General features: G+C 50.2%; 1 protein-coding gene across 2 annotated transcripts in view; it reads left to right on the forward strand.

Moving 5' to 3' along the window:
* The first annotated feature begins 6,582 nt into the window (after positions 1-6,582).
* Positions 6,583-26,954, forward strand: part of FBP1 (fructose-bisphosphatase 1) — a 38,350-nt gene continuing 17,978 nt past the window's right edge. For both annotated transcript variants that reach the window (XM_030800898.1, XM_030800935.1), the window contains exons 1-2: positions 6,583-7,105; positions 26,626-26,788. In XM_030800898.1, coding sequence (XP_030656758.1) covers positions 6,936-7,105; positions 26,626-26,788 — 333 coding nt within the window. In that variant the 5' untranslated portion in view covers positions 6,583-6,935. The remainder of the gene's footprint in view (positions 7,106-26,625; positions 26,789-26,954) is intronic.

Genomic DNA, 26,954 nt, shown 5'->3' on the forward strand with positions numbered 1-26,954 from the left:
GCGGGCAGTGCTCAGCGTCGTCCTTTTTGGAACTGCCTCTGCTGATGACAGCTACCTCTCCCACATCATACCCCTTCCCAGGACAGCCGATAGCCCATGACATGTTGGCCTGGAGGTTTAATTTCCAGGCCTTTTTGCCCCAACTCAGGACAGCTCTGCAGAGTCATCTTAGCTTCAGAGCTCCCTGCAGGGCTGGCTGAGCTCTTTACTACAACTGCATCATGGTTCAGTTGCCCTCTGCCCCATCCTGCTGCTGCAATCATCAGCCTGTTCCTAATGTTATCAGCAGGGAGGAGAAAATACAGCTAGTTTCCTAGGAGAGAGGACCCCTGGAACATGAGGTGGAGCAGATGGGTGGAATCGTGGAAATAGAGCATGGGGTTATAAGGAGCTTCAAGGGGCCACCGGGTCTAGAATGGGAAGGGAAGAACTTCAAAATCTTGCCATATGAGGAGCAGCTGGAGGAGCTGAAAATATTTAACTGGAGAAGAAAAGATGTATGGGGAATATGACAGCAGGTTTCACATATTTGACTGTAAATCAAGTAGAGGTTGGGTCAGACTCCTTCTGCTGGGTCTCCTGGCTTCTGCTCTTGACCACCTACGGCCCATTCTCACACCGTTTAGTAAGTCATGTCGCTCCCCAGCTTAAAACCCTCCTGTCTTTTTTTTTTTTTTGAGACGAAGTCTCGCTCTGTCACCCAGGCTGGAGTGCAGTGGCGAGAGCTCAGCTCACTGCAAGCTCTGCCTCCCGGATTCATGCCATTCTCCTGCCTCAGCCTCCTGAGTAGCTGGGACTACAGGCGCCTGCCACCATGCCTGGCTAATTTTTTTGTATTTTTAGTAGAGACGGGGTTTCACTGTGTTAGCCAGGATGGTCTTGATCTCCTGACCTCGTGATCTGCCCACCTTGGCCTCTCAAAGCGCTGGGATTACAGGCGTGAGCCACTGCGCCTGGCCTACCCTGTCTTCTTGCTGCATGAATAGAACCTGAGCAACTTGCTGTGAGGCCTTTCATAATCTGCCCTCGCCTCTCTTTCCAACTTTATCTCCTGTGGTTCTTCCCTCACTGGCCCTTCAGGCCACACTGGCCTTCTCCCGGCTGATCCTTGAATGCACCAGGGTCTTTGCACCTGCCGTAGCCTTGCTTGTTCTTCTGTATGTTCTTCTATGAGCTCTTCATTTGCCCCATTCCTTTCTGTTGTTCAGTCTCTGATCAAAAGTCATTTCCTAAGAAATGCCTTGAGTTTTTACCTCATTATCCTGCTTTACGGTCTTCATAGCACTCTGCTCCCTGAAACAGTTTTGTGTCTTTGTTGGCTAAATGATTTTGTTTCTTATCTCTCCCACAAAGAATATAAACCTCAAGTGGACTGAGCTGTGTCTGTCCTGTTCACCACTGCAACCTCAGGGTGTGGTATGGTTTTGGCCTACAGCAGGTGTTCAAAAACTATTTGTTGAGTGAAAGAATGAATGAACATGGGCCCAGAAATAGCTCTAGAGTACAGAGCTCTGTTGCCCAGGCTGGGGTCTCGCCTGTCCCTGGAGGCGTGACGTGGAGGGAAATTGCCACTTATGAGAGAACCAGCAAGTCAGTGGGAATATGGGGTTTGGAGTCAGACAGATGAGGGTTTGAGTCTTGGTTCTGTCACTTCCTGCCTGGCTGCAGGCCTTGGACAAGTTATTTGACCTTGTTGGCCGAGCGCGTTGGCTCACATCTGTAATCCCAGCACTTTGGGAGGCCGAGGCGGGCAGATCACCCGAGGTCGGGAGTTTGAGACCAGCCTGACCAACATGGTGAAACCCCATCTCTACTAAAAATACAAAAATTGGGCCGGGGCGGTGGCTCATGCCTGTAATCCCAGCACTTTGGGAGGCTGAAGCAGGCGGATCATGAGGTCAGGAGACTGAGACCATCCTGGCTAAAACAGTGAAACCCCCGTCTCTACTAAAGATACAAAAAATTAGCCGGGCGAGGTGGCGGGCGCCTTTAGTCCCAGCTACTCAGGAGGCTGAGGCAGGAGAATAGCGTGAACCTGGGAGGCGGAGCTTGCAGTGAGCCAAGATCGTGCCACTGCACTCCAGCCTGGATGACAGAGTGAGACTCTATCTCAAAAAAAAAAAAAAAGAAAAAGAAAAAGAAAAAGAAAGAAGAGCCTCAGTCCCTTCATCTGTAAAGACAGGGGTTTGATTAGAAGCCACCCCAGAGTGGTTCTGGATTGATTAAAGGCTGCTTCTGAAGTCCTGGGCAAGTGCCGCACCCTTAGAGTGCTAAATAGATGTTTGCTGTTTAGTTTCCACACCAGGCCCCCGGGGCCACAGGAGCTGGGGGAGGTGCTTAAGGAAGGACGACGCTACTGCAATCCCTCCCACATGCACCACTTGGCTTTTGTTTTTCTTTTTGTCTTTTTGTTAGAGACACACTCTCGCTCTATTGCCTAGGCTGGAGTGCAGTGCTGTGATCACGGCTCACCGCAGCCTCGACCTCCTGGGCTCAAGTGATCCTCCTCCTTCAGCCTCTCCAGTAGCTGAGACTACAGGCATGCGCCACCACCCCTGGGTAATTCTTAAATTTTTTTAGAGACAGTGTTTTCCTTATGTTGTCCGGGCTGCTTTTAAAATTCCTGGGCTCAAGTGGTCCATCTGCCTCAGCCACCCAGTGCATTGGGATTACAGGTGTGTGCACTGTGCCTGGCCTGTTTTTCTTTCCTGTGGCACTAACCGCCCCTGCAGAGGGGAAAGTAAGCAGCAGAGCCCTGGGTTGAGGGCGGCTGGTGTAGGGGCAGGGACTGTCCAGACTGTTACTTCTCCACTGCCTGCCTCCAACAGAACCCCATCATGGGAGCCGGGTGAGGAAATGCATGAGCATTGATTCTTCGCAGGATTTCGAGTGTTACACACACGTGGTAATATTGCTCACATCACTTGAATCTGCAATCCCGTGTGAAGTTGGAGTGTGTGGCAAGAAGCAACTCTGCGAGGGTGGTGGGTGGAGGAGGGAGGGGCCAATCCCACAGGCCAGGAACCCATGTGAGGTGGCCACCTTCCTCTGTCTCTGGCTAACACCTGGGTGATGGGCTCTATGCATCTTGACCCAGAAAATAGCGAGTCACAATCGACCAATATGATGGAGGGGATATCACTGTGCACCAGGCAAATACAGGCTCAGCTGCCAATTTCCACATCCCTCCAGCCCCTTTTGATGGCCAGGGAACTTTCTTGCTTCTGTTCACATGAAAACAACAGTTGACGAAGCAAACACTTATATACTGTGTACTTACTACATGCTGGACGTTGTTCTTAAACACTACCAGAACTGCCTGTATAATTCTCCCAGCAACCCTATGAGGTGGCTACAATCATTAGCCCCAGTTTACAGATGAGCCAATGGTTGCTTGGCGAGGTTTAGCCAATTGCACAGGCTTGCACAGCCAGTAGCTGGCCAGGCCAGGATTTGGACCCAGGCCATGCAGCCCCAGAGTCTGTGCACTTCACCACCATGTGACGTGGCCTAGTCCCAAGGGGAATGGCTTGCCTTGTAGGCGATGAGCTGCCCATCATCGTGGGTGACAGGCAGAAGTGACTGAGCTAGACAGGGGTCTCCTCCATGTATTCAGTGTGTCCCCTGTGTGGAGCTCTGAGCTAAGCACTCTGCCAATGCCATCTCATTTCAGCCTGATGACACCACTGCCAGATGGAACCATTATTCCACTATATGGATGAACAAACTGGGTTTACAGAGATTAGGTAACTGGCCCGAGATCTCTGGCTGCTGGGGGCTGGAGCTGGGATTCAAACAAGTTTGCTTAATGCAGATCCCAAGCTCTTCACCTCTTATCAGGGATGGTGTCCAATGAGGGCTGCCTGGACTAGATGACTTATGGTCCTAGCCAATCCAAGATCCTGAGGGACTGAGAGTCTGGCAGGTAAAGGGGCACACTCCCCTAGTTACTAGCTCTAGCTCTCCCCTAGTAACTAGTTACTATGCCAAAAATACTAGTCATCACATTTCAGGGTTTTTTTTTGTTGTTGTTGTTGTTTTTTTTTTTTTTTTTTTTTAGATTGAATCTCACTCTGTTGCCCAGGCTGGAGTGCAGTGGCAGAATCTTGACTCACTGCAACTTCTGTCTCCTGGGTTCAAGCAATTCTCCTGCCTCAGCCTCCTGAGTAGCTGGAATTACAGGTGCACACCACCATGCCCGGCTAATTTTTTATTTTAGTAGAGATGGGTTTCACCATGTTGGCCAGGCTGGTCTTGAACTCCTGACCTCAAGATCTGCCCGCCTCAGCCTCCAGTTTTTCTTTTTTTTTTTTTTTTTTTTGAGATGGAGTTTTGCTCTTGATGCCCAGGCTGGAGTGCAATGGCGTGATCTCTGCTCACTGCAACCTCCGCCTCCCAGATTCAAGTGACTCTCCTGCCTCAGCCTCCTGAGTAGCTGGAATTACAGGCACGCACCACCATGCCCAGCTAATTTTTGTACTTTTAGTAGAGACGGGGTTTCTCCATGTTGGTCAGGCTGGTCTCGAACTCCCAATCTCAGGTGATCTGCCTGCCTCGGCCTCCCAAAGTGAAGTGCTGGGATTACAGGTGTGAGCCAGCGAGCCTGGACTGTTTGAGTTTTTATGTTTAAGGATGTATTTCTCTTACTATTTTTTTTTTTTAAACACAGGGTTTTTCCTAAAAACTTGTCTGAGGAACAAAGAGTTAAATAAGACCCTTAAAGGATCAGCTCTTTTTGCCAGGCATCTGAGTCCCCTCTGGGGCTTTGAGGAGACAGTTGCTGTCTTTCCTGGTGGTACCACCACCTTCCCTCATCCAATGCTGCCGCATCTGACAACCCTGGGCACAGGAATCTGCACCCCAGGTCTCCATGATGAATCCAGCAGTCAATTTTCAGATCTTGTCAGGACAAGATCCGCACCACTTGGCACATGGGTCAGCCCAGCTTGACTTACCTTCTTCATCTGGCTTCCCAGACATCACATCTCTTGGTTTTTGGTTGTTTTTTCCAGTTGGCTTTTCCAATTTATACCTGCAGCATGGATCTCTCCTCTGAACTCCAGATACATAAATCTGTCTATTTGACATTGCCTTGGATGTCTAGAAGGCATTTCAAACTTAGCAGGTCCCACTCTTAGCTCCTAATTGTCAGTCCTGCGTCCAGCACACGCCCCTCTTGGTGTTCCCCATCGTAGTTGAGGACAACCGCATTCTTCTAGTTTCTCAGGCTTCAAACCTTAGAATCATCCGAGAGTCCTGTCTCTCACATATCTCAACTGTCAACGAATCCCATCAGCTCTACCTTCAAAATATGTCCAGAATCCACCATCTCCACTGCTAACACCTGGCTCACTATCTCCTAGTAACCTGGAGGGCACTGTCTTCAGTCTGATCTTCACACAGTAGCCGGAGTATGAAGACACAGGGTAGACCATGCCTCTCTTCTCCTCCAAACTCTCCAGTGGGTTCCTCCTAGTCAAAGTCAAACCTCACTTGGCCCTCTAGACCTCACCCCTGCATCCTCCCGCTGGCCTTATCTCCTCCACCTCTGCCCCTTGCTAGCTCTATTTCAGCGCCACTGGTCTCCTGGCCATTCCCTGAACCTGACACATGCTCTCCTATCCCAGGGCCTGTGCACTGGCTCTCCCAGTGAGTAAACCGCTCTCCTTCCCATCTCCACTGGCGCGTCACATCCTTCACTTCTTTGCTCACATATCCCTTTCTCAGAGAAGCTTTTACTGAGGCCTCTGCTCACCCTCTTCTCCCCTCCACATACCCTGTCTTCCTTTTCTATTTCGTTTTTCTCTATGGTACTTATGGCTTATGTAACAAACTAATCTATTGTTTATGTATTTATTTTTACTGTTTCTCTGTGAAAACGTACACTGGAAGAGGGCAGGAGTTTTGTCTGTTTTGATCAGGCTCCACCCCTGGAAGATAGGACAGTGTTCAGCACAGCAGGTGCTCAATAGGTGTTGTTCCGTGAATCAGCACATCAATTGCAGCATTGTGGCTACCAGGGGGTCAGGATGCGGGCGGTGGAGCCCTCTGGCCTTTGTGTGGTAGCCGGGGACTCTGTGTCAGCGACCGTTTTCCGGGAAACTTCCGGGCGAGACTCACATTTTGGAAACTCACTCAATAGCTCTTAAATTCTAGGAATCTTGAGAAGAGGCCTGGATTAAGGATTCAGACGTGGGCCCTCAGATGGGTGAGAAACGGGGACTCTGTGTCTTCTAGCGGGGACGGAAGGGCCAGGTGACAGGCCAGGCAGAGTGGACAGGGCTTGGGCAGGGGGCCGGGGGCAGGCAGCCACTTGGGGCAGGAGCTGCAGAGCTAAAGCCAGGCCATGTGGGCTGGCTGCGGGTTTCGGTGCCTAGCTGGTGGCATTGAGCAAGTTACTTAACGTTTCTGAACTTCCGTTTTATGATTTTGGAGGAAACAGTCATAGCTTTCTCTCTGGCAGAGTCCGATGGCCCGATTCCCGCTCCACAGTGCGGGTGGAGGGCACGGAGGGGTGTGTGTGTGGGTGGGGGGGCGACAGCCCAGGAAGTCTAGGGGGCGGCAGGGAGCGTGGGGGCGGGGGTTGGGAGACCGCAGGGAGGATCCCCGACCTTGTCTGAAGATCCGAGTCGGCGGAGCCGCGGTCTGGTCCGCGGGGTAGGCGGGGCGCAAGAGTGTTCCCGGGGGCGGGGGCAGACCCGCGTCTAAAGGTTTCCGCGATTCACCCGCCGGCGTCTGGCCTGGCCCAGTTGCACCGCGAGCGCTGCGGACACTCGGGGCGGCAGTCGGTCTATCAGTCCTCCCGCCAGGTCCCGCGGCCCGCACCTGCAGCTCCGCACCTGCGGCCAGTGCCTACTGCCCTCTCTTGCCGCCCGGGCCTGCAACCCCACACCTGCCGCTTGCACCTGCAGCCCCGCGCGCGGCCCGGCTCGAGCATGGCTGACCAGGCGCCCTTCGACACGGACGTCAACACCCTGACCCGCTTCGTCATGGAGGAGGGCAGGAAGGCCCGCGGCACGGGCGAGCTGACCCAGCTGCTCAACTCGCTCTGCACAGCAGTCAAAGCCATCTCCTCGGCGGTGCGCAAGGCGGGCATCGCGCACCTGTGAGTCGGGCCTCGGGCGGTGGGTCCCGTCCTGTCTGTTTGCCTGGGGAGCCTGCCTGGCGGGCTGACGTTGGGTCCTCTGGTGCTCTTGCCGTCAGCCTCTGTCTGTCCGTCTGATGTCAGAGCGCCTTTCTCGCTCTCTGCCTGGTAGCCCCTCTCTCCAGAAGCTGGCTCAGCCTCACTCACCTTGGAGGGGCCCACCTGGGGATCCGTCTCGCAGGTGCACACCTGATTCCATCCTGCATTCCTCTCCTCTGCCCTGAGCAGCTTGCCTCGTACCCCTCTCAGCCGGCCAAGTGCGGGCACCTGGCCTGCCCGTCATACCCGCCCTAGCCTCAGACAGGAAAGTGCTAGCTCAGGTGCCTTCCTTCCCCATTTCTTCTTTGTCCTCCTTCACTCTTTCTGCAGTTAGGGACCCAAGTTAGGTTTCTAATCCAGTATCTCTGACCTGAAACAAGACCTGTTAGGAGCGAGTGCCCCCGCCCCCAACCCCACAAGCAGGCTGGGAGGTCTCCTGTGTGTCCAGAGCCTTTAGGAGCAGCAGGGCTTGTGTGCAAAGGAGCTCACGTGGGCTGCCCCTTGCTGGGACAGTTGCCATGCTGTGTCAGAAACAGGAAACAGCCAGGGCTTCAAAACCCCTATCCATTTGCAATGATGGTGTGTGCAGCCTCCACCCAATTAGTGGAAAGCTCAAAAGTTGTTTGTAGAATGGTTCTGAATGCGCTATGGAGTGCATCTCGAACGTCACCGGGCACAGGAATCATTTGGGGATCTTGGTAAGATGTGTGCCCTCCTTCCATAGCTCTGGGAGGACAGGTCCTGAGATTCTGCATTTCTAAGAAGTTCTCCTGTGGTGGGTGCTGCCCATCAGTTACTGTTTGTCTGCTTATCACATTGCGAGTGGCAAGGGGTCAAGGGGAGTAGAGACTCAAAGGACCCCTTCTTGTGAGGTTTTTTGTAAGTCACACAACATCCTTTCGTTTGTGTTGGTGTGCACAGGCATTTCCTTTTTCTTTTCTTTTCTTTTTTTTTTTTTGAGATGGAATTTTGCTCTTGTTGCGCAGGCTGGAGTGCAATGGTGCGATCTTGGCTCACCGCAACCTCTGCCTCCCGGATTCAAGCGATTCTCCTGCCTCAGTCTCCCGAGTAGCTGGGATTACAGGCATGTGCCACCATGCCCAGCTAATTTTGTATTTTTTTTAGTAGAGACAGGGTTTCTCCATGTTGGTCAAGCTGGTCTCGAACTCCCGACCTCAGGTAATGCCTTGGCCTCCCAAAGTGCACAGCCGTGCGCAGGTATTTTCTAGCTAACTGATCCACACTTTTAACTGAAGTGTAACTGGGTTTTCAGATTTATCTTACTAACATTCCCTGCATTTATGTACACTATAAAAATGACACATGATGGACCGGGCGCATAGGCTCACGCCTGTCATCCCAGCACTTTGGGAGGCCAAGGCGGGTGGATCGCCTGAGGTCAGGAGTTCGAGACCAGCCTGATCAACATGGTGAAACCCCGTCTCTACTAAAAATACAAAAATTAGCTGGGTGTGGTGGCAGGCGCCTGTAATCCCAGCTACTCAGGAGGCTGAGGAAGGAGAATCGCTTGAACCCGGGACGCAGAGGTTGCAGTGAGCCGAGATCGCGTCATTGCACTCCAGCCTGGGCGACAAGAGCGGGACTTTGTCTAAAAAAAAAAAAAAAAAAAAAAAAGACGCATGATGCTCAGAGCTGACCTGAACAAATACAACCCTGCTACTTGGGTTTGGAATGCATTTCTCCATTTTTAAAAACTTTTCTCCGCCCTGCATCCCGCAATCTAGATTCCTTTTCTTACTGGCAGGCTGTCTGGCTTTGGTCCCACAGTATGGGGAGGTAATTCGTGTAAACAAGTGGTATGATCACATTTATTTTTGAATATTAAGCAGACATGTTAAGGAAGGTGATGACTCCATTACTGTTGCCTCTGGCCCCTCTTAATAATACATTCCTAAGGATTCTTAGTTTAGAAACATACCCAGGTGAAATCTTAAGCTTTAATTTACAGCTAGTATAGTTGGCTCACAGCTTGAACTGCCTTTGAGGACGAGGGATATATTTTAAAAAGATGGCATGTTGGCTGGGCGTGGTGGTTCACACCTGTAATCCCAGCACTTTGGGAGGCTGAGACGGGTGGATCACTCAAAGTCAGGAGTTTGAGACCAGCCTGGCCAACATGGTGAAACCCCGTCTCTACTAAAAACACAAAAATTAGCCAGGCATGGTAGTGGGCGCCTGTAATCCCAGCTACTTGGGAGGCTGAGGCAGAAGAATTGCTTGAACCCAGGAGGTGGAGGTTGCAGTGAGCCGAGATCGTGCCACTCTACTCCAGCCTGGCGACCAAGTGACACTGTCTCAAAAAAAGAAAAAAAAGGGCTTGTCATGTCTGATATTGTTTAAAAAATGTGTCAGTACCTTTCACACCCCTAGAGAGACTGAGAAATGTAAGATGTGTTTTGAGGGGTCCCACTGTCTAAGGTTACTTAGACAGTGGGACCTTGGATAGTGAGATTTTGATGGTGGGGCCTGGAAGAAGCATGCTAATTTTGGCTACATAAGGTATGTGTATTATTTATTTATTTATTTTGAGATAGGGTCACACCCTGTTGCCCAGGCTGGAGTGCAGTGGTGTGATAATGACTCACTGCAGACTCACCCTCCCGGGTGAATTGGTGCTCCTGCGTCTGCCTCCCCTGTAGCTGGGACTACAGGCATGTGCCACCATGCCGGATAATTTTTGTGTTTTTGTAGAGATGGGGTTTTGTTATGTTGCCCAGGCTGGTCTCGAATTCCTGGGCTCAAGCAATCTGCCCACCTTGGCCTCCCAAAATGCTAGGATTACAGGTATGAGCCACTGTGCCTGGCCAATATGTGTACTGTTATACTAGATAGTTGTGAATACCAGGTTTTAAAGAAATATTATGTTGCACTCATTGACAAAAATTTAAACCATTCAAAAGAATCCAAGGGAAGAGTGAAACCCACCCCATATATATCCCATGGGGTATCCACTGCAAATAATTTACTGCTTATTTTTCCGGATACTTCTTTACAGTCATATGAGTTTATGCATGAACACATATTTACATATGCCTATAATAGCAGACAAAATGGGATCACACTCAATACACATTTCTGTAGTTTGCTTTGTTATTTAACATTATTCAAGGAACATCCATTAATGTCAGGACATCTACATCTACCTCCTTTTAACTGCTGTGTGCTGCTCCGCTGCACACATCATGAGGTATTGAAGCTTTTCTCTATTTGGGGGCACTTCGGTTTTTACTAGCCTTTGGGTATTACAGTGCTGTACCCTTGGAACTTGTGTGCATGCCGGTTGTTGGGGTAGCTGACAGGGAGGACTAGATGCTGGACACTGAGGTGATCTTGTGGGAAGTTCAGCGTTTGGCCATTTTCAGTATCACATGTCATCAGGCAGGTAGCATGATTCTCAAGCCAGGCCCCCAACTTACATTCATTCCAGGCATTGAAATCCGGAATGAAAAACCAGCATTCCTGCAAAGATCTTGTTAGTGCTGAAGACCGGACCTAGAAGAGCTTGTACCCAGAGGGACAGGGTGATTGCAGATTTGCAGGAACCTCACTGGAGCCAGTTTAGGGAGTTCACCCGGGATCATTATGGGAACATCAGGAGTTTAAGCACAGAGCCTGGTGTAACCTAAAGTTGCTATTGTAGTCACTTTCATTGCTCCTGTTAAAATGTTCATGGAATCATTGAGTTTTAAACTGAAAGAGACTCAACAGTCACCTAATCTATCACCTCCTCGTACAGAAGAGGACCATGAGACCGAGGAAGATGAGATGACTTGGCCTGTGGCTGGGATCTCAGGAACCCTGGATTGGGGCTCTTTTGGCCACACTACACATCTCTTCCTTTATTTTTTTAGAAATCAATTAGAATTCACCAAACTCTAAGTGTCATCTATTAGTTACTGTTTTTTGTTGTTGTTTTTTGTTTTTCGTACTTTGTTTTTTGTTTTTTTTTTTAGACAGGGCCTCACTCTCACTCAGGCTGGGTGTGCAGTGGTGCAATCTCAGCTTACTGCAACCTCTGCCTCCCGGGTTCAAGTGATTCTCCTGCCTCAATTTCCCAAGTAGCTGAGATTACAGGCGTACGCCACCATACCTGGCTAATTTTTGTATTTTTAGTAGAGATGGGGTTTTGCCAAGTTAGCCAGGGTCGAACTGGCCTCAAGTGATCCACCTGCCTCGGCCTCCCAAAGTGCTGGGATTAGAAGTGTGAGCCACTGCGCCCGGCCTAATTTTTGTATTTTTAGTAGAGACAGGGTTTAGCCATGTTGGCCAGGCTACATTTTTGATGTGAATTCAGGCTTAGATACCAAGGAGTCATCGCTTTGGGCAAATGTGCCCTGGGAACCTTCCGTCTGGGCTTCTGGCTCCCTCCATCCACTCTCGGGAGAGAAGCTGTGCAGATCAGAACAGTCTGCAACTTGAAGTCAAACTGATGAAGTTGTGGTTCAAATGTCAAATTTGAGTGTTGTCCACTTTGTTTGCATTCCTTTGGGAGAAAGTGGTCCGCCAGTGGCTTCAGCTTTTTTGTTTTGTGGAGTTGACTTCCCTTTGTATCCATTTCCAAATCACTGACTGAAGAATTCACTGATTTCATTCAATTAACAAAATATTACTGAACATCCACCATGTACAAAGTTCCAGAAGACGAGAACAACACAGTTTACTCTGTAGGAAAAAATATTTGTATCGTTATAACACGGGATAGAGGTTTTGAAAGATGCTTTCTTTCTTTTTTTTTTTTTTTTTTTTTTTTTTTGAGGTGGAGTCTCGCTCTGTCGCCCTTGCTGGAGTGCAGTGGCGATCTCGGCTCACCGCAACCTCCGCCTCCCGGGTTCACGCCATTCTCCTGCCTCAGCCTCCCATAGCTGGGATTACAGGCGCCCGTCACCAAGCCCAGCTAATTTTTTTGTATTTTCAGTAGACATGGGGTTTCTCCATGTTGGTCAGGCTGGTCTCAAACTCCTGACCTCAGGTGATCTGCCCGCCCCGGCCTTCCAAAGTGCTGGGATTACAGGTGTGAGCCACTGCGCCCGGTCTGAAAGATGCTTTCATGGTGGCTCATGCCTATAATCCCAGCACTTTTGGAGGCCGAGTCGGGCGGATCACGAGGTCAGGAGATCGAGACCATTCTGGCCAACACGGTGAAACCCCGTCTCTACTAAAAAATACAAAAAAATTAGCCGGGCGTGGTGGCGGGCGCCTATAGTCCCAGCTGCTTGGGAGGCTGAGGCAGGAGAATGGCGTGAATCTGGGAGGCGGAGCTTGCAGTGAGCCAAGATCGTGCCAGTGCACTCCAGCCTGGGCGACAGAGGGAGACTCCTTCTCAGAAAAAAGAAAGATGCTTTCATAGAGGTGCCAAAAATATGATTCATGGTGAAGGGCTGTGGAGCGCCAAGAATGGGCACGTGCAGGGGAAGCAAAAGGCCTGGCAGCTGGACCGCAGTTCAGGCTGGCGGTCACGGGGGGAGGAGTCCTGAGGCGGGAAAGTGTTTTCTGGAAAAGTTGCCCACTCAATTTGACCAACGCATGGAGTACTCATGGTAGGGCATTTGTGGATGTGAAATTTTGGGTACATTGGGGAAACATCAAATGGCAAGGGTGAACACTTTACACTTTTGGGGGTATAGAAAGGGAGAGATCAAGGACTTTGAAAGTTTTTTGAGTGGGGCAGTTGCGTGATTGGAGACAAATCTGGAGAAGGTGTGGCTGGAAGTATAGCAGAAGAGCGAAAGATAGGATATGGGAAAGCCAGAGGGAAGGGGGAGGCGTGAGTTGAGTAGCCGGCAGAGCTGCAGCCTTGGAGGGGAGAGGAAGGATTTGGAAGAAGTCTGAGCATGGATTAGATGAGAAGGGCTATGAGGGAGGTTCTGAAATCGCTGGTCCTAGCAATTGAAAGCAGAGCCATGCCACCACAAAACAAAACAACACAAAAACAAAAACAAGGAAGAGCTAGTTTTTAGTCTGGGGAAGGAGGGAAGATGATCCCAACATTTTGGAAACACTGAACTTGAGATGTTAGAGGGTGATCTGTTGGGAGATGCTGTCCAGCCTGCAGCTGGACTTGCCTGTCTGTTTTGGCACACTTGCCCTGAGGCAGAGAAAAGAAGAGGAGATCTGGACCAGTTTAGCAGACAGGAATGTGCAGGGATTCAGAGCACGTTGTGGAGAGAGATGGAGCCAAGCTTAGATTCCTGGCCCTGCCATTCAATGTCTGTGAGGATTGGGCTGTTGATGTGACATCACTGAACCTGTTTCTCCAATTGTAAGATGGAGACATATGTGTTTTCAGCCTCAGAGAATCGTAGGAGGATGAATTAAGTTTACTAATTGGGTACCAATGTTATTAATATCATTGTTTTCCTGAAGGCTATATTTCTTTATTTTTCAGACAGAGTCTAGCTCTGTTCCCCAGGCTGGAGTGCAGTGGTGTGATCTTGGTTCACTGCAACCTCCACCTCCAAGGTTCAAGTGATTCTCCTGCCTCAGCCTTCCAAGTAGCTGGAATTATAGATTCCTGCCACCACACTCAGCTAATTTTTGTATTTTTAGTAGAGACGGGGTTTCACTATGTTGGCCAGTCTGGTCTGGAACTCCTCACTTGGTGATCCACCCGCCTCAGCCTCCCAAAGTGCTGGGCTTACAAGTGTGAGCCACCGCACCTGGCCTATTTTATGTTTATTTTTTGTAAACTTTTATTTGCATGTTTTGTTCTTCATTTCTTAGCAGTAGCCTGTATGCTATCAGCAGGGAGAGAGTCCAGGCTAGCATGTTACATATTAGAACAATGTTGCACCCAAGAGTGGCTGCAGGAAATGTCCTCCCATCAGACTCATATTATATCCAGAAGAGGTACTTTTATATATGGGGTCCTCTCAGCTGTTTGACAGAAGAAATAATAAAGAGCTTCAGATTTCCTTTTAGAATGACAGGGCAGCTAATACATGTTTAGGCTTATCTTCCAATTTGCAGTTTTTGACATTAAGCTTTTAGAAACTTTACCAGATTTATTTTACGTTTCTTGAATTCTCTTCTCCACATGACCAAAGAGTGAAATTGCAACTTTGTTGGCATAAAAGAAACGCAGACAGCCACATTCCATCCTGTTTACCAGTTTAGGCCCTGGTGAATGCAAGCAGAGGCAGGTATTTGTGACCTTTGAAAGCAGCTCTCTCTAGCGCCTCTTTAATGTATTTCTGAACCTTCGGATTTTCCTGGCTGGGCAAATGGTTGATTACCATGGAATCAAGCAGTAACAAGCCAGTCTTACCTTTGACTTTAGTGATAAGGATTAAGTAATAATCTCCCTCCCTTTTGGTTGAGCCGGGTGTTCTGAGCCCAAGTCTGGTTCTTCTGTGTGCTGTGTGAAGTGTTGCTGCAGCAATCGTGTTGCTCAGTCACAGTGACTTCAGGAGGAGATGGTCCTAAATCAGCAGATCCAGGCAGCCCTGGAGGGCTCTAGTTCTGTCAGCCCCTGGCTCCAATCCTTGTGTCCTTCAGTGCTTTAGAGATGCTGTGGAAGGCAGCCTCCCCCAATCATCACAAATCTGCATGTTCAGTGTCACAAAGTTCATGGCTGTGAAATGGTTCATTCTGTTTTAGAAACCATTTGCAAACTTGGAAAACAATGCTAACATTTAATAAAAATATCCAAGGATTTCAAGATACTGGCCACTTTGTGCTTCTAAGGTGTTCTCCATCATATGAATTAAAATGACTTAGAGCTCTTTAAACTTTTCAGTGGGGTTTACAGTAAAAGTAAAGAAGAGGTATTATAGGCATTTTCTCCAGTTGAGTTCTGCTCCCCAAACTCCAGGAAGAGCTCCTTCGTATCTCTGGGGCTGGAAAGGGAAAGGACACAGAGACTTCAACCCTGCCTGGTGCTTTTCCACTTTACTTGGGCTGCAGGGCCAACACATTGGAATAAAATTGAAGTGAAATGTCAAGAACATCTCAAATAAATAATATTCCCGGTGAGATTTATCAAATGTAAACTTGGAGCACCTTTTTTTTCTTTTGCCAGTTCCTTATTGGCTGTCCTCCAAGAAGTTGCCTGCAAAACTGGTTTAGAGATACCTCCCCTTCCCCCAATCCCCAGATCAACCCACACTTACTTAGTGGATGCCTGTGGGGCTCTATTAAGAGTCATGTGGCTGCCTTGGTGGGGAGTACTGTGAACCAGGTGCACCACGTGCATTATCCACCATCCCCACAAACATGGCCAGAAACAGCCACTCGGGCTTTGCACAACTTGATGGAGGTCACATCATCAGTAAGAAGCAAAGGCAGAATTTGAACCCAGGTCTTTCTGGTGCTGAGTTCTTGCTTCTCCACATGGTTGTGTTATGCCAAGGGAACTAGGGGTGGAAATGGTAATATTTCTTGCACACTTGCCTATGCACCAGGCACTTTTCTGACCACTTTACCTGTATCAACTCAGTTATGCCCCCTCTCTGTAGACTATGACGCAGACACACTGCATTCCCATATTGCAGATGAACCAGAGGTCACAGATGCTAAGTGACTTTCCCTGGCTGCTGAGCATGGAGCAGAGCTGGGATTGGAACCCTGGTGCTGTAGAGTGCCAGCCTGGGGCCTTGACCATTACACTCTAGTTTCCTGAGGAACCGGGTGAAAGGCCATTGCATTTGTCTAACGCTAAGTTTGCACAGCAAACACACTTTCACCAAGAAGCTATGCCAATCTGGAGGGTTTTTGTCAGGGGTTGGGAGTCTTGGATGGTAGAGGTTATGCAGGCAGGCATTACCAATACCACTGGGTCTAATGGAGTCTATGATCTTAGGAATTCTTGGATCTTTTTATTATTCTCTAAATTTATTCATCCATTTACATTGAGAACTTACTATGTGCAGGCATTGTTCTAGGTGCTAAGGATACATGGTGAACAAAATATTATTTTTTCCAGGATCAAGACTGATAGGTCTTTCTTCCTCCAGAGGCACATTCAGATGTACAATGTTTATGGAAGAGTTTCAGTCCCCTTGGAGAATACACTCGGCATTTACCTGGTGCCCTGTACTTTTGTTTCAGACCTCACTAGAAAAACCTCTGGCTGCCTGTAAGGATCTAAGTGCGAATGTCCCAGGTAGAGGGCTGTGCCATCCTCAGGATGGCCCAACAGGTGAGGTGAGCTCAGAGGCCCTCCACTCTTGGCATTCTTGTACAAAGCAGGTTGGGCCCAGGCCTCTAAGATCGAGGTTTTAGGTAGCATTTCCAGGGGTGGCAGTGCTGTCTGTGCTCTCCCTCCCAGTGGCTCCTAGAAAGGAGTGGGCCATTCCTAAGGCCATGAAGACAATGCCCCATAAAGGTCATGCTTCCATGCCTGAGGGCTCTCCTGGTCCTCTTTTGGTGGGGGTTGAAAGACTAGACCCTCCCCCCTACCTCCCCAGGAGTGGGGGTTATGTGATGTCACCAATGCTGGTGTCTCACTCTTGCACACATTTTCCAGGCTCCTGGCACCATGGAGGATCTCCTGGAGGCTGGTGCCTTCAGCTTCAGGCTCTGATCCTTTCTTGTTTAATTATCCATCTTAACCACCCAAATCAATTAACAGGCTTCCTAGTTAACAGGCTTCCATTTTCTAGGCCAAGGCTTGAGAGGTGAATTAGTTCCTCCAAGCAGCTGTGGTTTTATTTCCAGAAGCGCCCCCAGATCAACAGCTGTGCCTATTCAATGGCCATGGATCTGTGAAGGGCACGAGCAGGACTCATGCTAATCAGCTCTGCTTTTTCTATATTAAAAAAACCTTTGGCCAGGTGCGGTGGCTCACGCCTGTAATCCCAGCACTTTGGGAGGCCAAGGTGGGCAGATCATGGGGTCAGGAGTTCAAGACCAGCCTGGTCAACATGGTGAGACCCTATCTCTACTAAAAATACAAAAATTAGCCAGGCGTGGTGGCAGGTGCCTGTAATCCCAGCTACTCAGGAGGCTGAGGCAGAAGAATCACTTGAACCCGGGAGGGGGAGGTTGCAGTAAGCCGAGATCGCACCATTGCACTCCTGCTTGGGTGACGGAGCAAGACTGTCTCAAAACAAACAACAACAAAAAGCCTTTAATTAAAATTACCCAATAGATTGCATGTAATGTATACTTGTTTTATAAACTTGATACAACATAGTGTGTCCGGAATTGGTGGGTTCTTGGTCTCACTGACTTCAAGAATGAAGCTGTGAACCCTCGCAGTGTTACAACTTTTAAGGTGGCGCGTCTGGAGTTGTTCATTCCTTCTGATGTTCGGATGTGTTCGGAGTTTCTTCCTTGTGGTGGGTTTGTGGTCTCACTGGCTCAGGAGTGAAACTGCAGACCTTCGCAGTGAGTGTTACAGCTCTTAAGGCGGTGCGTCTGGAGTTGTTTGTTCCTCCCGGTGGGCTCGTGGTCTCGCTGGCTTCAGGAGTGAAGCTGCAGACCTTCACAGTGAGTGTTACAGCTCATAAGAGCAGCATGGACCCAAAAAGCAAGCAGTAGCAAGATTTATTGCAAACAGCAAAAGAACAAACCTTCCACGATGTGGAAGGGGACCCGAGCGGGTTGCCACTGCTGGCTCGGGCAGCCTGCTTTTATTCTCTTATCTGGCCCCACCCACGTCCTGCTGATTGGTAGAGCCCAGTGGTCTGTTTTGACAGGGTGCTGATTGGTGTGTTTACAATCCCTGAGCTAGACATAAAGGTTCTCCACGTCCCCATCAGATCAGTTAGATACAGAGTATGGACATAAAGGTTCTCCAAGGCCCCACCAGAGCAGCCAGACAGAGGGTCGGTTGATGCATCCACAAACCTGGAGCTAGACACAGGGTGCTGATTGGTGTGTTTACGATCCCTGAGCTAGACATAAAGGTTCTCCACATCTCCACCAGACTCAGGAGCCCAGCTGGCTTCACCCAGTGGATCCCGCACCAGGGCTGCAGGTGGAGCTGCCTGCCAGTCCCGTGCCGTGCGCTCGCACTCCTCAGCCCTTGGGTGGTCGATGGGACTGGGTGCTGTGGAGCAGGGGGTGGCGCTCGTCCGGGAGGCTCGGGCCGCACAGGAGCCCATGGAGCAGGTGGGAGGCTCAGGCATGGCAGGCTGCAGGTCCCGAGCCCTGCCCCGTGGGAAGGCAGCTAAGGTCCGGTGAGAAATCGAGCGCAGTGCTGGTGGGTCGGCACTGCTGGGGGACCCAGTACACCCTCCGCAGCCGCCGGCCTGGGTGCTAAGCCCCTCATTGCCCAGGGCCGGCAGGGCCGGCCGGCTGCTCCAAGTTGGGGGGCCCGCCAAGCCCACGCCCACCCGGAACTCCAGCTGGCCCGCAAGCGTCACGTGCAGCCCCGGTTCCCGCTCGCGCCTCTCCCTCCACACCTCCCTGCAAGCTGAGGGAGCCGGCTCCCGCCTTGGCCAGCCCAGAAAGGGGCTCCCACAGTGCAGCGGTGGGCTGAAGGGCTCCTCAAGTGCCGCCAAAGTGGGAGCCCAGGCAGAGGAGGCTCCGAGAGCAAGCGAGGGCTGTGAGGACTGCCAACACACTGTCACCTCTCAATAGAACGAGATTTTAAAGTGTATATAAATATAGTATAAATCATGATTAGTGTTTCCTCATCATTGTTCTCTTTGCTATTCTCAAGAAAATCTCAGCTTCAACTTGGATATATGGAAACCAAATATCCAGGTCTCTGGAACAGTGCAATTTAAAAGCATGTCCTAGAATTTTCGGCCGTGGTTTGAAAGCCACCTGTTGATTCACACATGCCTGGAAGTAGCTGACATTTGTGCAACACTGTGCCCTGATTCGGGCGGGGCTCTGGGGTCTATGCAGCCGGTCTGGCCTCCTTGCTGTGAGGTGCGGGGCATTTAAATTCCTTTGCCAACAGTAGCGGCCAGTGGTGCTCTGGCCTCAGCAGGTGCCCTGTTCTCTTGCTGCTGCCTGCTACTTCTCAAGGAAGGCCTCAAGCCACTTTGGTCCTTATGCTCTGACATTTCTCCTCTTAGGCCCAATACAGAAAAGGTGGAGAAAACCTCACAATGTTGCCTTTCCCCTCTATGATAATTTTTTTTTTTTTTTTTTTTTTTTTGAGACAGTCTTCTTGGCCCAGTCTAGAGTGCAGTGGTGTGATCTTGGCTCACTACAACCTTTGCCTCCTGGGTTCAAGCAATTCTTGTGCCTCGGCCTTCCAAGTAGCTGGGATTACAGGCATGTGCCACCACACCTGGCTAATTTTTGTATTTTTAGTAGAGGTGGGCTTTGACCATGTTGGCAGGCTGGTCTCAAACTCCTGTCCTCAAGTGATCCACATGCCTTGGCCTCCCAAAATGTTGGGATCACAGGCATGAGCCACTGTGTCTGGCCACCTCTGTGATAACTTTTATTCAGAAAACATTTCCTTGGCAGATCAAGTCACTGGCTCAATCAAAATTGCCCTCCCTGCCCCTGCATGATCAGCCCCCGACTGCTACTGCTGACTCTTTTTCTGGCAGCGGGGCTGGGGGGCAGAGCAGGGGAGGGAGGTGGGGGAAGGGAGCTAGGCCTGGAGGTTTACAGCTCGCTCAGTTCAGCCCATGTCTTGGCCATTTCACCTGTTCTTCTCCTTTAATTGTAAGGCACAGTTGGCCTGGGGAAGGCTTTTTTGGACAGGGTCGTGTGATGGTTTCCCATATCCCTGCAGCCTCATTTGCTGCCTTATCCCATCCCCAGGGAATGGCAAATTGGGAGCTGATCTAGAAGGGAGCCGGGTGGTGTGTGCAAGGCTCCAGTTGAGTCCCTTGGAGGGTAGTTGGTGTCATCACCTCTGGTTCACAGCTGCCTCCTGGAAACACCTTTCAAGGCAGGATGGGCTTCTGGCTCCACTGGGCTCTCCTCGAGTCTTCCTAGAACTTCAGGCGGGGGATGGCAGCCGCTGCATTCGCTAGGGCTCAGGGCTGTCTCACCAGGAGCTGAGACCCACACCTGCTATTGACTCTAGGCAGCTGAGCCCGCCCTCTCTAGGTGGTGATTGGAATATAGAGTGAATGCTCTTGTTACTCTATCCTTCAGGGCCTTTGAGGAATGATGACTGTCAGCAGGCAGACATTTATTATTTCTTTTCTTTTTCTTTCTGAGGCGGAATTTCACTCTTTGTTGCCCAGGCTGGAGTGCAGTGGTGTGATCTCGGCTCACTGCAACCTCCACCTCCCGGGTTCAGGTGACTCTCCTGTCTCAGCCTCCTGAGCAGCTGGGATTACAGGCGCCTGCCACCACGCCCGGCTAATTTTTTTTTTTTTTGAGATGGAGTTTAGCTCTTGTTGCCCAGGCTGGAGTGCAATAGCGTGATCTCAGCTTACTGCAACCTCTGCCTCCTGGGTTCAAGCGATTCTCCTGCCTCAGCCTCCTGAGTAGCTGGGATTACAGGCACTCACCACCATACCCAGCTGAGTTTGTATTTTTAGTAGAAACAGGGTTTCTCCACATTGATCAGGCTGGTCTTGAACTCCCAGCCTCAGGTGATCCACCTGCCTCAGCCTCCCAAAGTGTCGGGATTACAGGTGTGAGCCACCGTGACCCGCCAATTTTTGTATTTTTAGTAGAGATGGGATTTCACCATGTTGGCCAGGCTGGTCTCGAACTCCTGACCTCAGGTGATCCGCCCACCTTAGCCTCCCAAAGTGCTGGGATTTCAGGCGTGAGCCACTGCGCCTGGCCAGACATTTATTATTTCTAAGGGGGCTTCTGAAAACTCATGGAGAAAATAAACTGCATGTGATCTTCAGCTAATTAAGTCCTTGAGCTTGTTTCTGAGAACTTTTTTCCTCTATCAGAATCACAGAAGCCTTGCCTGCTTGCGACTTTTCATTGACCTGTGTAAACGTGTTACTTGGGGAAATCTCAAGCCCTTCTTAGGGTCCCCGAGGTGTGATGGGGGAGGCTTGATGGAGCCTGCGTCTGGTCCTGACTGCTCATTGTGGCTGTGCAGCCCCGACAGGACTAAGCCAGGGTGGTGTGACCAGCACGGGATGTGGCCAGCTTAACTCACTGCGGCTCAGAGGAGACCTGGAGACATGATGGACACGCGAACATTGTTGCTATCAACATGGCAGCATAGTTGGCTGGCAGCCGGGGGAGTTTATTCTCTTGACTCACTGTTTCTACCTTAGGATCCTTTTCCTGTGCTTTTCTGGAAGGTTTTCCTAACGCCAGGATTAACCAGGAGAAGCCTTCCCTCAAGATATCTTAGCAAAGTTATAAAGTACGTGAACATTGAGTTGGAGGAGCCCAGAGTAATCTATCTTCATGTGTTCTTTTACACTTCAAAAACAACTGGAGGATAGCTGGAGAAGAATCCTTGCTGCTAGAAGAGGGGAGGGACCCTTACTGGGGGTAAAGAGAAGAGGTGTTCCCAAGAAAGGGGCAGGAACCAGCTTAACACATCTGTCACCACCCAGTGGTGTCATGGAAACCTGAAGTAGGTGGAGCCCATTTCCTGCCGTGGTTTGGTGGACGCAGGTGGCCCCGTCCGTGCAGTGCTGAGGGGCCTGTGTGGTTTGGTGGATGCAGGCGGCTCTCTCCATCCAGGTGCTGAGCTGGACGCAGAAGGCCCCATCCGTGCAGGTGCTAAAGGCCCTGTGTGGTTTGGTGGATGCAGGCAGCCCTGTCCACGCAGGTGCTGAGGGTCCTGCGTGGTTTGGTGAACGCGGGCAGCCACGTCAGTTCTGTCGCAAGGGCCCTGCATGGCTTGGTGGATGCGGGCAGCCCTGTCCATGCAGGTGCTGAGGACCCTGTGCCATGCATCCTTGCAGAGTGCTGTGTGGCCCCACAAGCCTGCCATCGTGAACAGGGTGTACCACCCCTTCTGTGGCCCTCGGCTTCTCTGTGTTGGTTTCTCCGTGTGCCAAGGGTAGGAGCCATCTGAGACTCTTGGAATGGCAGTGGGGAGGCCTGGCTGGTGGTCATGACTTGCCAAGTGTCCCACCCTGACACCGACTGTAACCTCTCATAGGTCTGGGCATGATCTGGGGCAACAGAATTTGCTTCTCACTTTAATCTGGCCAACTGCTGAGTTTGCAAGCTCGGAAAATGCAGTCCACTGCATCAGGAAATAGCCTACTTTCATTTAATCCCACAAAACAAGTCACGGTGCCCCTGTGTTTGGGACACAGTTACAGGATAACTTGTCTCTCCCTGGCTGGTGGGGCCGGCCCAGGAGTACTGCAAATCAGAGCCAGGCTTACAAGGACTTTCTCCCTCCGGTCTCCTCTCTCTGAATTTAGATGCTTCCTGGATCCAGGCATCACAGGAAAAAGACCTCAGGCTTTACTTGTATAAATGTGCACATAGTAACCACTCCCTTCCATTTGGAAATATGTGAAAAATGAACTTACTGTTTCCTTTGGCTAAATTGCTAACATACAGCTCTTCTCTGGAGTCATTACTAGGTGACTTATTTGGGCTCCTTTAGGGCCTTTTCATTTCCTCCCATTCTTTTTTTTTTTTTAATTTTTTTGAGACAGCGTTTCGTTCTTGTTGCCCAGGCTGGAGTGCAATGGTGCGATCTTGGCTCACTGCAACCTCCGCCTCCTGCGTTCAAGGGATTCTCCTGCCTCAGCTTCCCAAGTAGCTGGGATTACAGACATGTGCCACCAAGCCCAGCTAATTTTTATGTATTTAGTAGAGATAGGACTTCACCATATAAGTCAGGCTGGTCTCGATTTCCTGACCTCAGATGATCCACCCACCTTGGCCTCCCAAAGAGCTGGGATTACAGGCATGAGCCACCGTGCCTGGCCCATTTCCTCCCATTCTTTTTTTTTTTTTTTTTTTTTTTTTTTTTGAGATGGAGTCTTGCTCTGCCGCCCAGGCTGGAGTGCAGTGGCACAATCTTGGCTCACTTCAAGCTCTGCCTCCCGGGTTCACGTCTTTCTTCTGCCTCAGCCTCCTGAGTAGCTGGGACTACAGGTGCCCGCCACCATGCCCGGCTGATTTTTTGTGTTTTTAGTAGAGATAGGGCTTCACCATGTTGATCAGGCTGGTCTCGATCTCCTGACCTCAGGTGGATCCACCCACCTCGGCCTCCCAAAGTGCTGGGATTACAGGCATGAGCCACCGTGCCCAGCCTATTTCCTCCCATTCTTATGAAAAACATTCAAAGTACCATTCAGCTTGAATGCCCCCACCTAGAGATCTTCCTGACCATCTAAATTAACCATCTAGCCTCTCATCTCCCTCTCCTGTCACCTTGTTTTTGTTTTATGTCAGCGAGCACCTGTCACTATCTGACATATCTTTTTCATTCCAAAACACTTACTTATTTCTTGTTTGTCTCACCCCAATAGAATATACGCTCCACAAGGGCAGGATCTGATCTACCGTTTTCAGCACTGTAACCCCAGCATCTAGAACGGTTCCCCGTGCACAGCAGGTCCCCGGTGAATATTTGTGGAATAAATGAGCACTAAGACAGCTGTCTAGGAAGTTTTTGAGTAAAAGAGACCACATGGCCTGAGTGTTCCTGAGGGAAGTGACTGAGCAGATGGAACTTGGGCCAAAGCATAATATAGGACTTTCCTTCTGCACCTGCCTCAGTGCCTCATCCGTGTCCAGTGCCTTCGGCCCCTCTGCCCAGCCCTCCTGGCCCCCTGAGTTGTCCCTGTCAGGCTGCACCTATTAGTGCTAAGCCTTTTGTGTATGTTGTCTCATGCAATCCTCTGACAGCCGCGTGGGGGCGGACTTCACTTCCCTCTTTGGACACATGGGAAAGGGAGGGAGGCTCTGAAAGAGCAGGGGAGCCTGGGAGCTGAGGCCTGGACCTGGTCTCTGCCTTGAAGCCCTTCTTCTGGTCCATCGGTGCTATTTGCCCTCCGGAATCAGAAGTGACTTTGACAGTGAGCTGGGCACGGTGGCTCATGCCTGTAATCCTAGCACTTTGGAAAGCTGAGGTGGGTGGATCACTTGAGGTCAGGAGTTCGAGACCAGCCTGGCCAACGTGGTGAAACCCTGTCTGTACTAAAAATACAAAAATTAGCTGGATGTGGTGGCATACGGCTATAGTCCCAGCTACTCAGGAGGGTGAGGCACGAGAATCGCTTGAACCTGGGAGGCGGAGGTTGCAGTGAGCCAAGATCACACAACTGCACACCAGCCTGGACAACTCAGTGACACTGTCTCCATAAAAGTAATAATAATAAAAATAAAAATAATCATAAAGTGACTTTGACAGTGCAACTCTCAGGCTGGGAAGGAGAGAGCACTGCTTCTAGTGGGGTCACCGAGGGAGCTGCATTTGAGCTGGTGGGCCCTGCCAAGTCCCTCTGGCCTCCCAGATTTTGGCTGCCTTCTTCCTGCACAAGCCTCAGCCTCACAATTGGGGTCAGAAAAAGATTATGTGGAAATAGAATCGAAAGCCCAGAGACACGGGGTGCAGCTCAAAGCTCGATAGATATCTTGGTCTTTTATTCATGAAATAGGAGTGATGGGTGAAAAGAGAAGCAGCAGGAGGAGGGCTGGTGGGATGAGACGTGCTTTGCACGCTGGAAAGGGAATGATGCCAAAAGTGGCTGAAAGACGCTGACAAGCGGGCCCGAGAAGACAGCCAGAGCTAGCTCCTGAGATAGTCAGGCCGGACCAGGAGTGTGGGTTTGGACGGTTTCTAGGAGGGGCTCAGCTTTGCCCAGCCAGACACAGCGAGTTATGTTTTGGGCAAATGCACTTGCAGGAGCTGAAGCAGTCACGGCCACTGGATCAGGGACCATCAGTTCCCAGGCGAGCGCACATCGCCATCCTGGCCAAAGGCGGGGGTGTGACTTTACCACCCGCTTTCAGCGGCTTGCTGGTGTCTTCAAAGACCCATCTTTTTCCCTTCCCACCTCAAGGCTCTCACCTTGCTCTGTGCATCCTTCCTGTGAGACGTCTCCCTCCTTTCTGTGTTCAGGGCAACCCCAGGCTATGACAACCTGCTGCTTCTCTAAGTCTAACGAGCTAGGCTGCGTTTGGACAAGCCACTGGATTCTGGGAATTCTACAATTACTGACTTGCAGGGAGCTTAAAAATAGTGAAAACTCCAGGATCCCTGCAACTTCCGTGCCCTAGGACTCCTGCCAGGGGCCCGGGGTGTCACCAAGAGAGCCCTGGCCTGGGAGTCACAGGCGGCATCTCGCCTCCACCCTCTGCCTGTGTGGAGAAGTCCACAGGAGTCTCGGGGTCTGAGTTTTCTCCTCTAGGAAATGAGGCCATAGGGCCAGTTGGTGCTTTGTTTCTTTTAGGGTCTTTTTAGTTATAAAGCCATAAACCCCTTGGCTTGGCTCGCAACTCAGGCTACCCCCGACCCAGGCTTCCTTGCTTGCTGGGTCTCTCTATTGATTCATTTAACCCATGTGTTTGGGGGCCAACATTGGTTCTTTCTGGGCAAAACCAAAAACACTCGCAAGCTTTTTACGTAAAAAGCACTGAGACACAAACTGCAATAAACAGATATTCACTATATCTGTAGTATTAAAAAAATTTCATGGAGGAGTATGGTTGAGGAAAAATGTTCTAAAAAGTTCCCTAGGGGAACCACAATGAAAACAAAGTTAAGAAACACTGATTTAACCACAAAAGTGTGCAGGGCACTGTGACAGGTTCGAGGTGAAGAGGCGGATGATAGCATCTCCTCCTCTCTAGGGTCTATCCAGAGGGACCATCACCCTTCCTGCCTTGTTCTCCCAAGCTGTATGTCCTCCTTCCTTTCTTCTAAATCCTTTTTTTTTTTTTTTGAGACAGAATCTTGCTCTGTCGCCCAGGCTGGAGTGCAGTGGTGCGATCTCGGCTCATTGCAAGCTCTACTTCCTGGGTTCACGCCATTCTCCTGCCTCAGCCTCCCAAGTAGCTGGGACTACAGGCGCCTGCCACCACGCCCGGCTAATTTTTTGTATTTTTAGTACAGATGGGGTTTCACCGTGTTAGCCATGATGGTCTCGATCTCCTGACCTGGTGATCCGCCCACCTTGGTCTCCCAAAGTGCTGGGATTACAGGCGTGAGCCACTGCGCCTGGCCCTTTTTTTTTTAATTATTATTATACTTTAAGTTCTCGGATACATGTGCAGAATGTGCAGGTTTGTTACATAGGTATACACATGCCATGGTGGTTAGCTGCACCCATCAATCTGTCATCTACGTTAGGTATTTCTCCTAATGCTCTCCCTCCCCTAGTCCCCAACTCCCTGACAGGCCCCAGTGTGTGATGTTCCCCTCTCTGTGTCTATGTGTTCTCATTGTTCAACTCCCATTTATGAGTGAGAACATGTGGTGTTTGGTTTTCTGTTCCTGTGTTAGTTTGCTGAGAATGATGGGTTCCAGCTTCATCCATGTGCCTGCAAAGGACATGAACCTTTTCTTCTAAATCTTACCGAACACTCACTTTTGGTGGGTTTATGGACACATTTACATATTCTGGTGGTCACGGCTTATTTTTTGTGGCTTTTGTTCCCTGTAGCTATGGCATTGCTGGTTCTACCAACGTGACAGGTGATCAAGTTAAGAAGCTGGACGTCCTCTCCAACGACCTGGTTATGAACATGTTAAAGTCATCCTTTGCCACGTGCGTTCTCGTGTCAGAAGAAGATGAACACGCCATCATAGTGGAACCGGAGAAAAGGGTGGGTCCGTACTTCCACCATTGAGGGTTTTAATGTAGCCGGTCTTCTTCCCAGCTTCATAACTGACTCCACTTGTTCAGCTGAGCTGGGTTTCTGGGAGTCCCTCTAGATCTGTGCTGTGGTCTTTCCACAGCTTCCATCTCACTGCTGCCATCTCTTGAATCCT

Source organism: Nomascus leucogenys, chromosome 1a (assembly GCF_006542625.1).
Source record: "Nomascus leucogenys isolate Asia chromosome 1a, Asia_NLE_v1, whole genome shotgun sequence".
NCBI lineage: Eukaryota > Metazoa > Chordata > Mammalia > Primates > Hylobatidae > Nomascus > Nomascus leucogenys.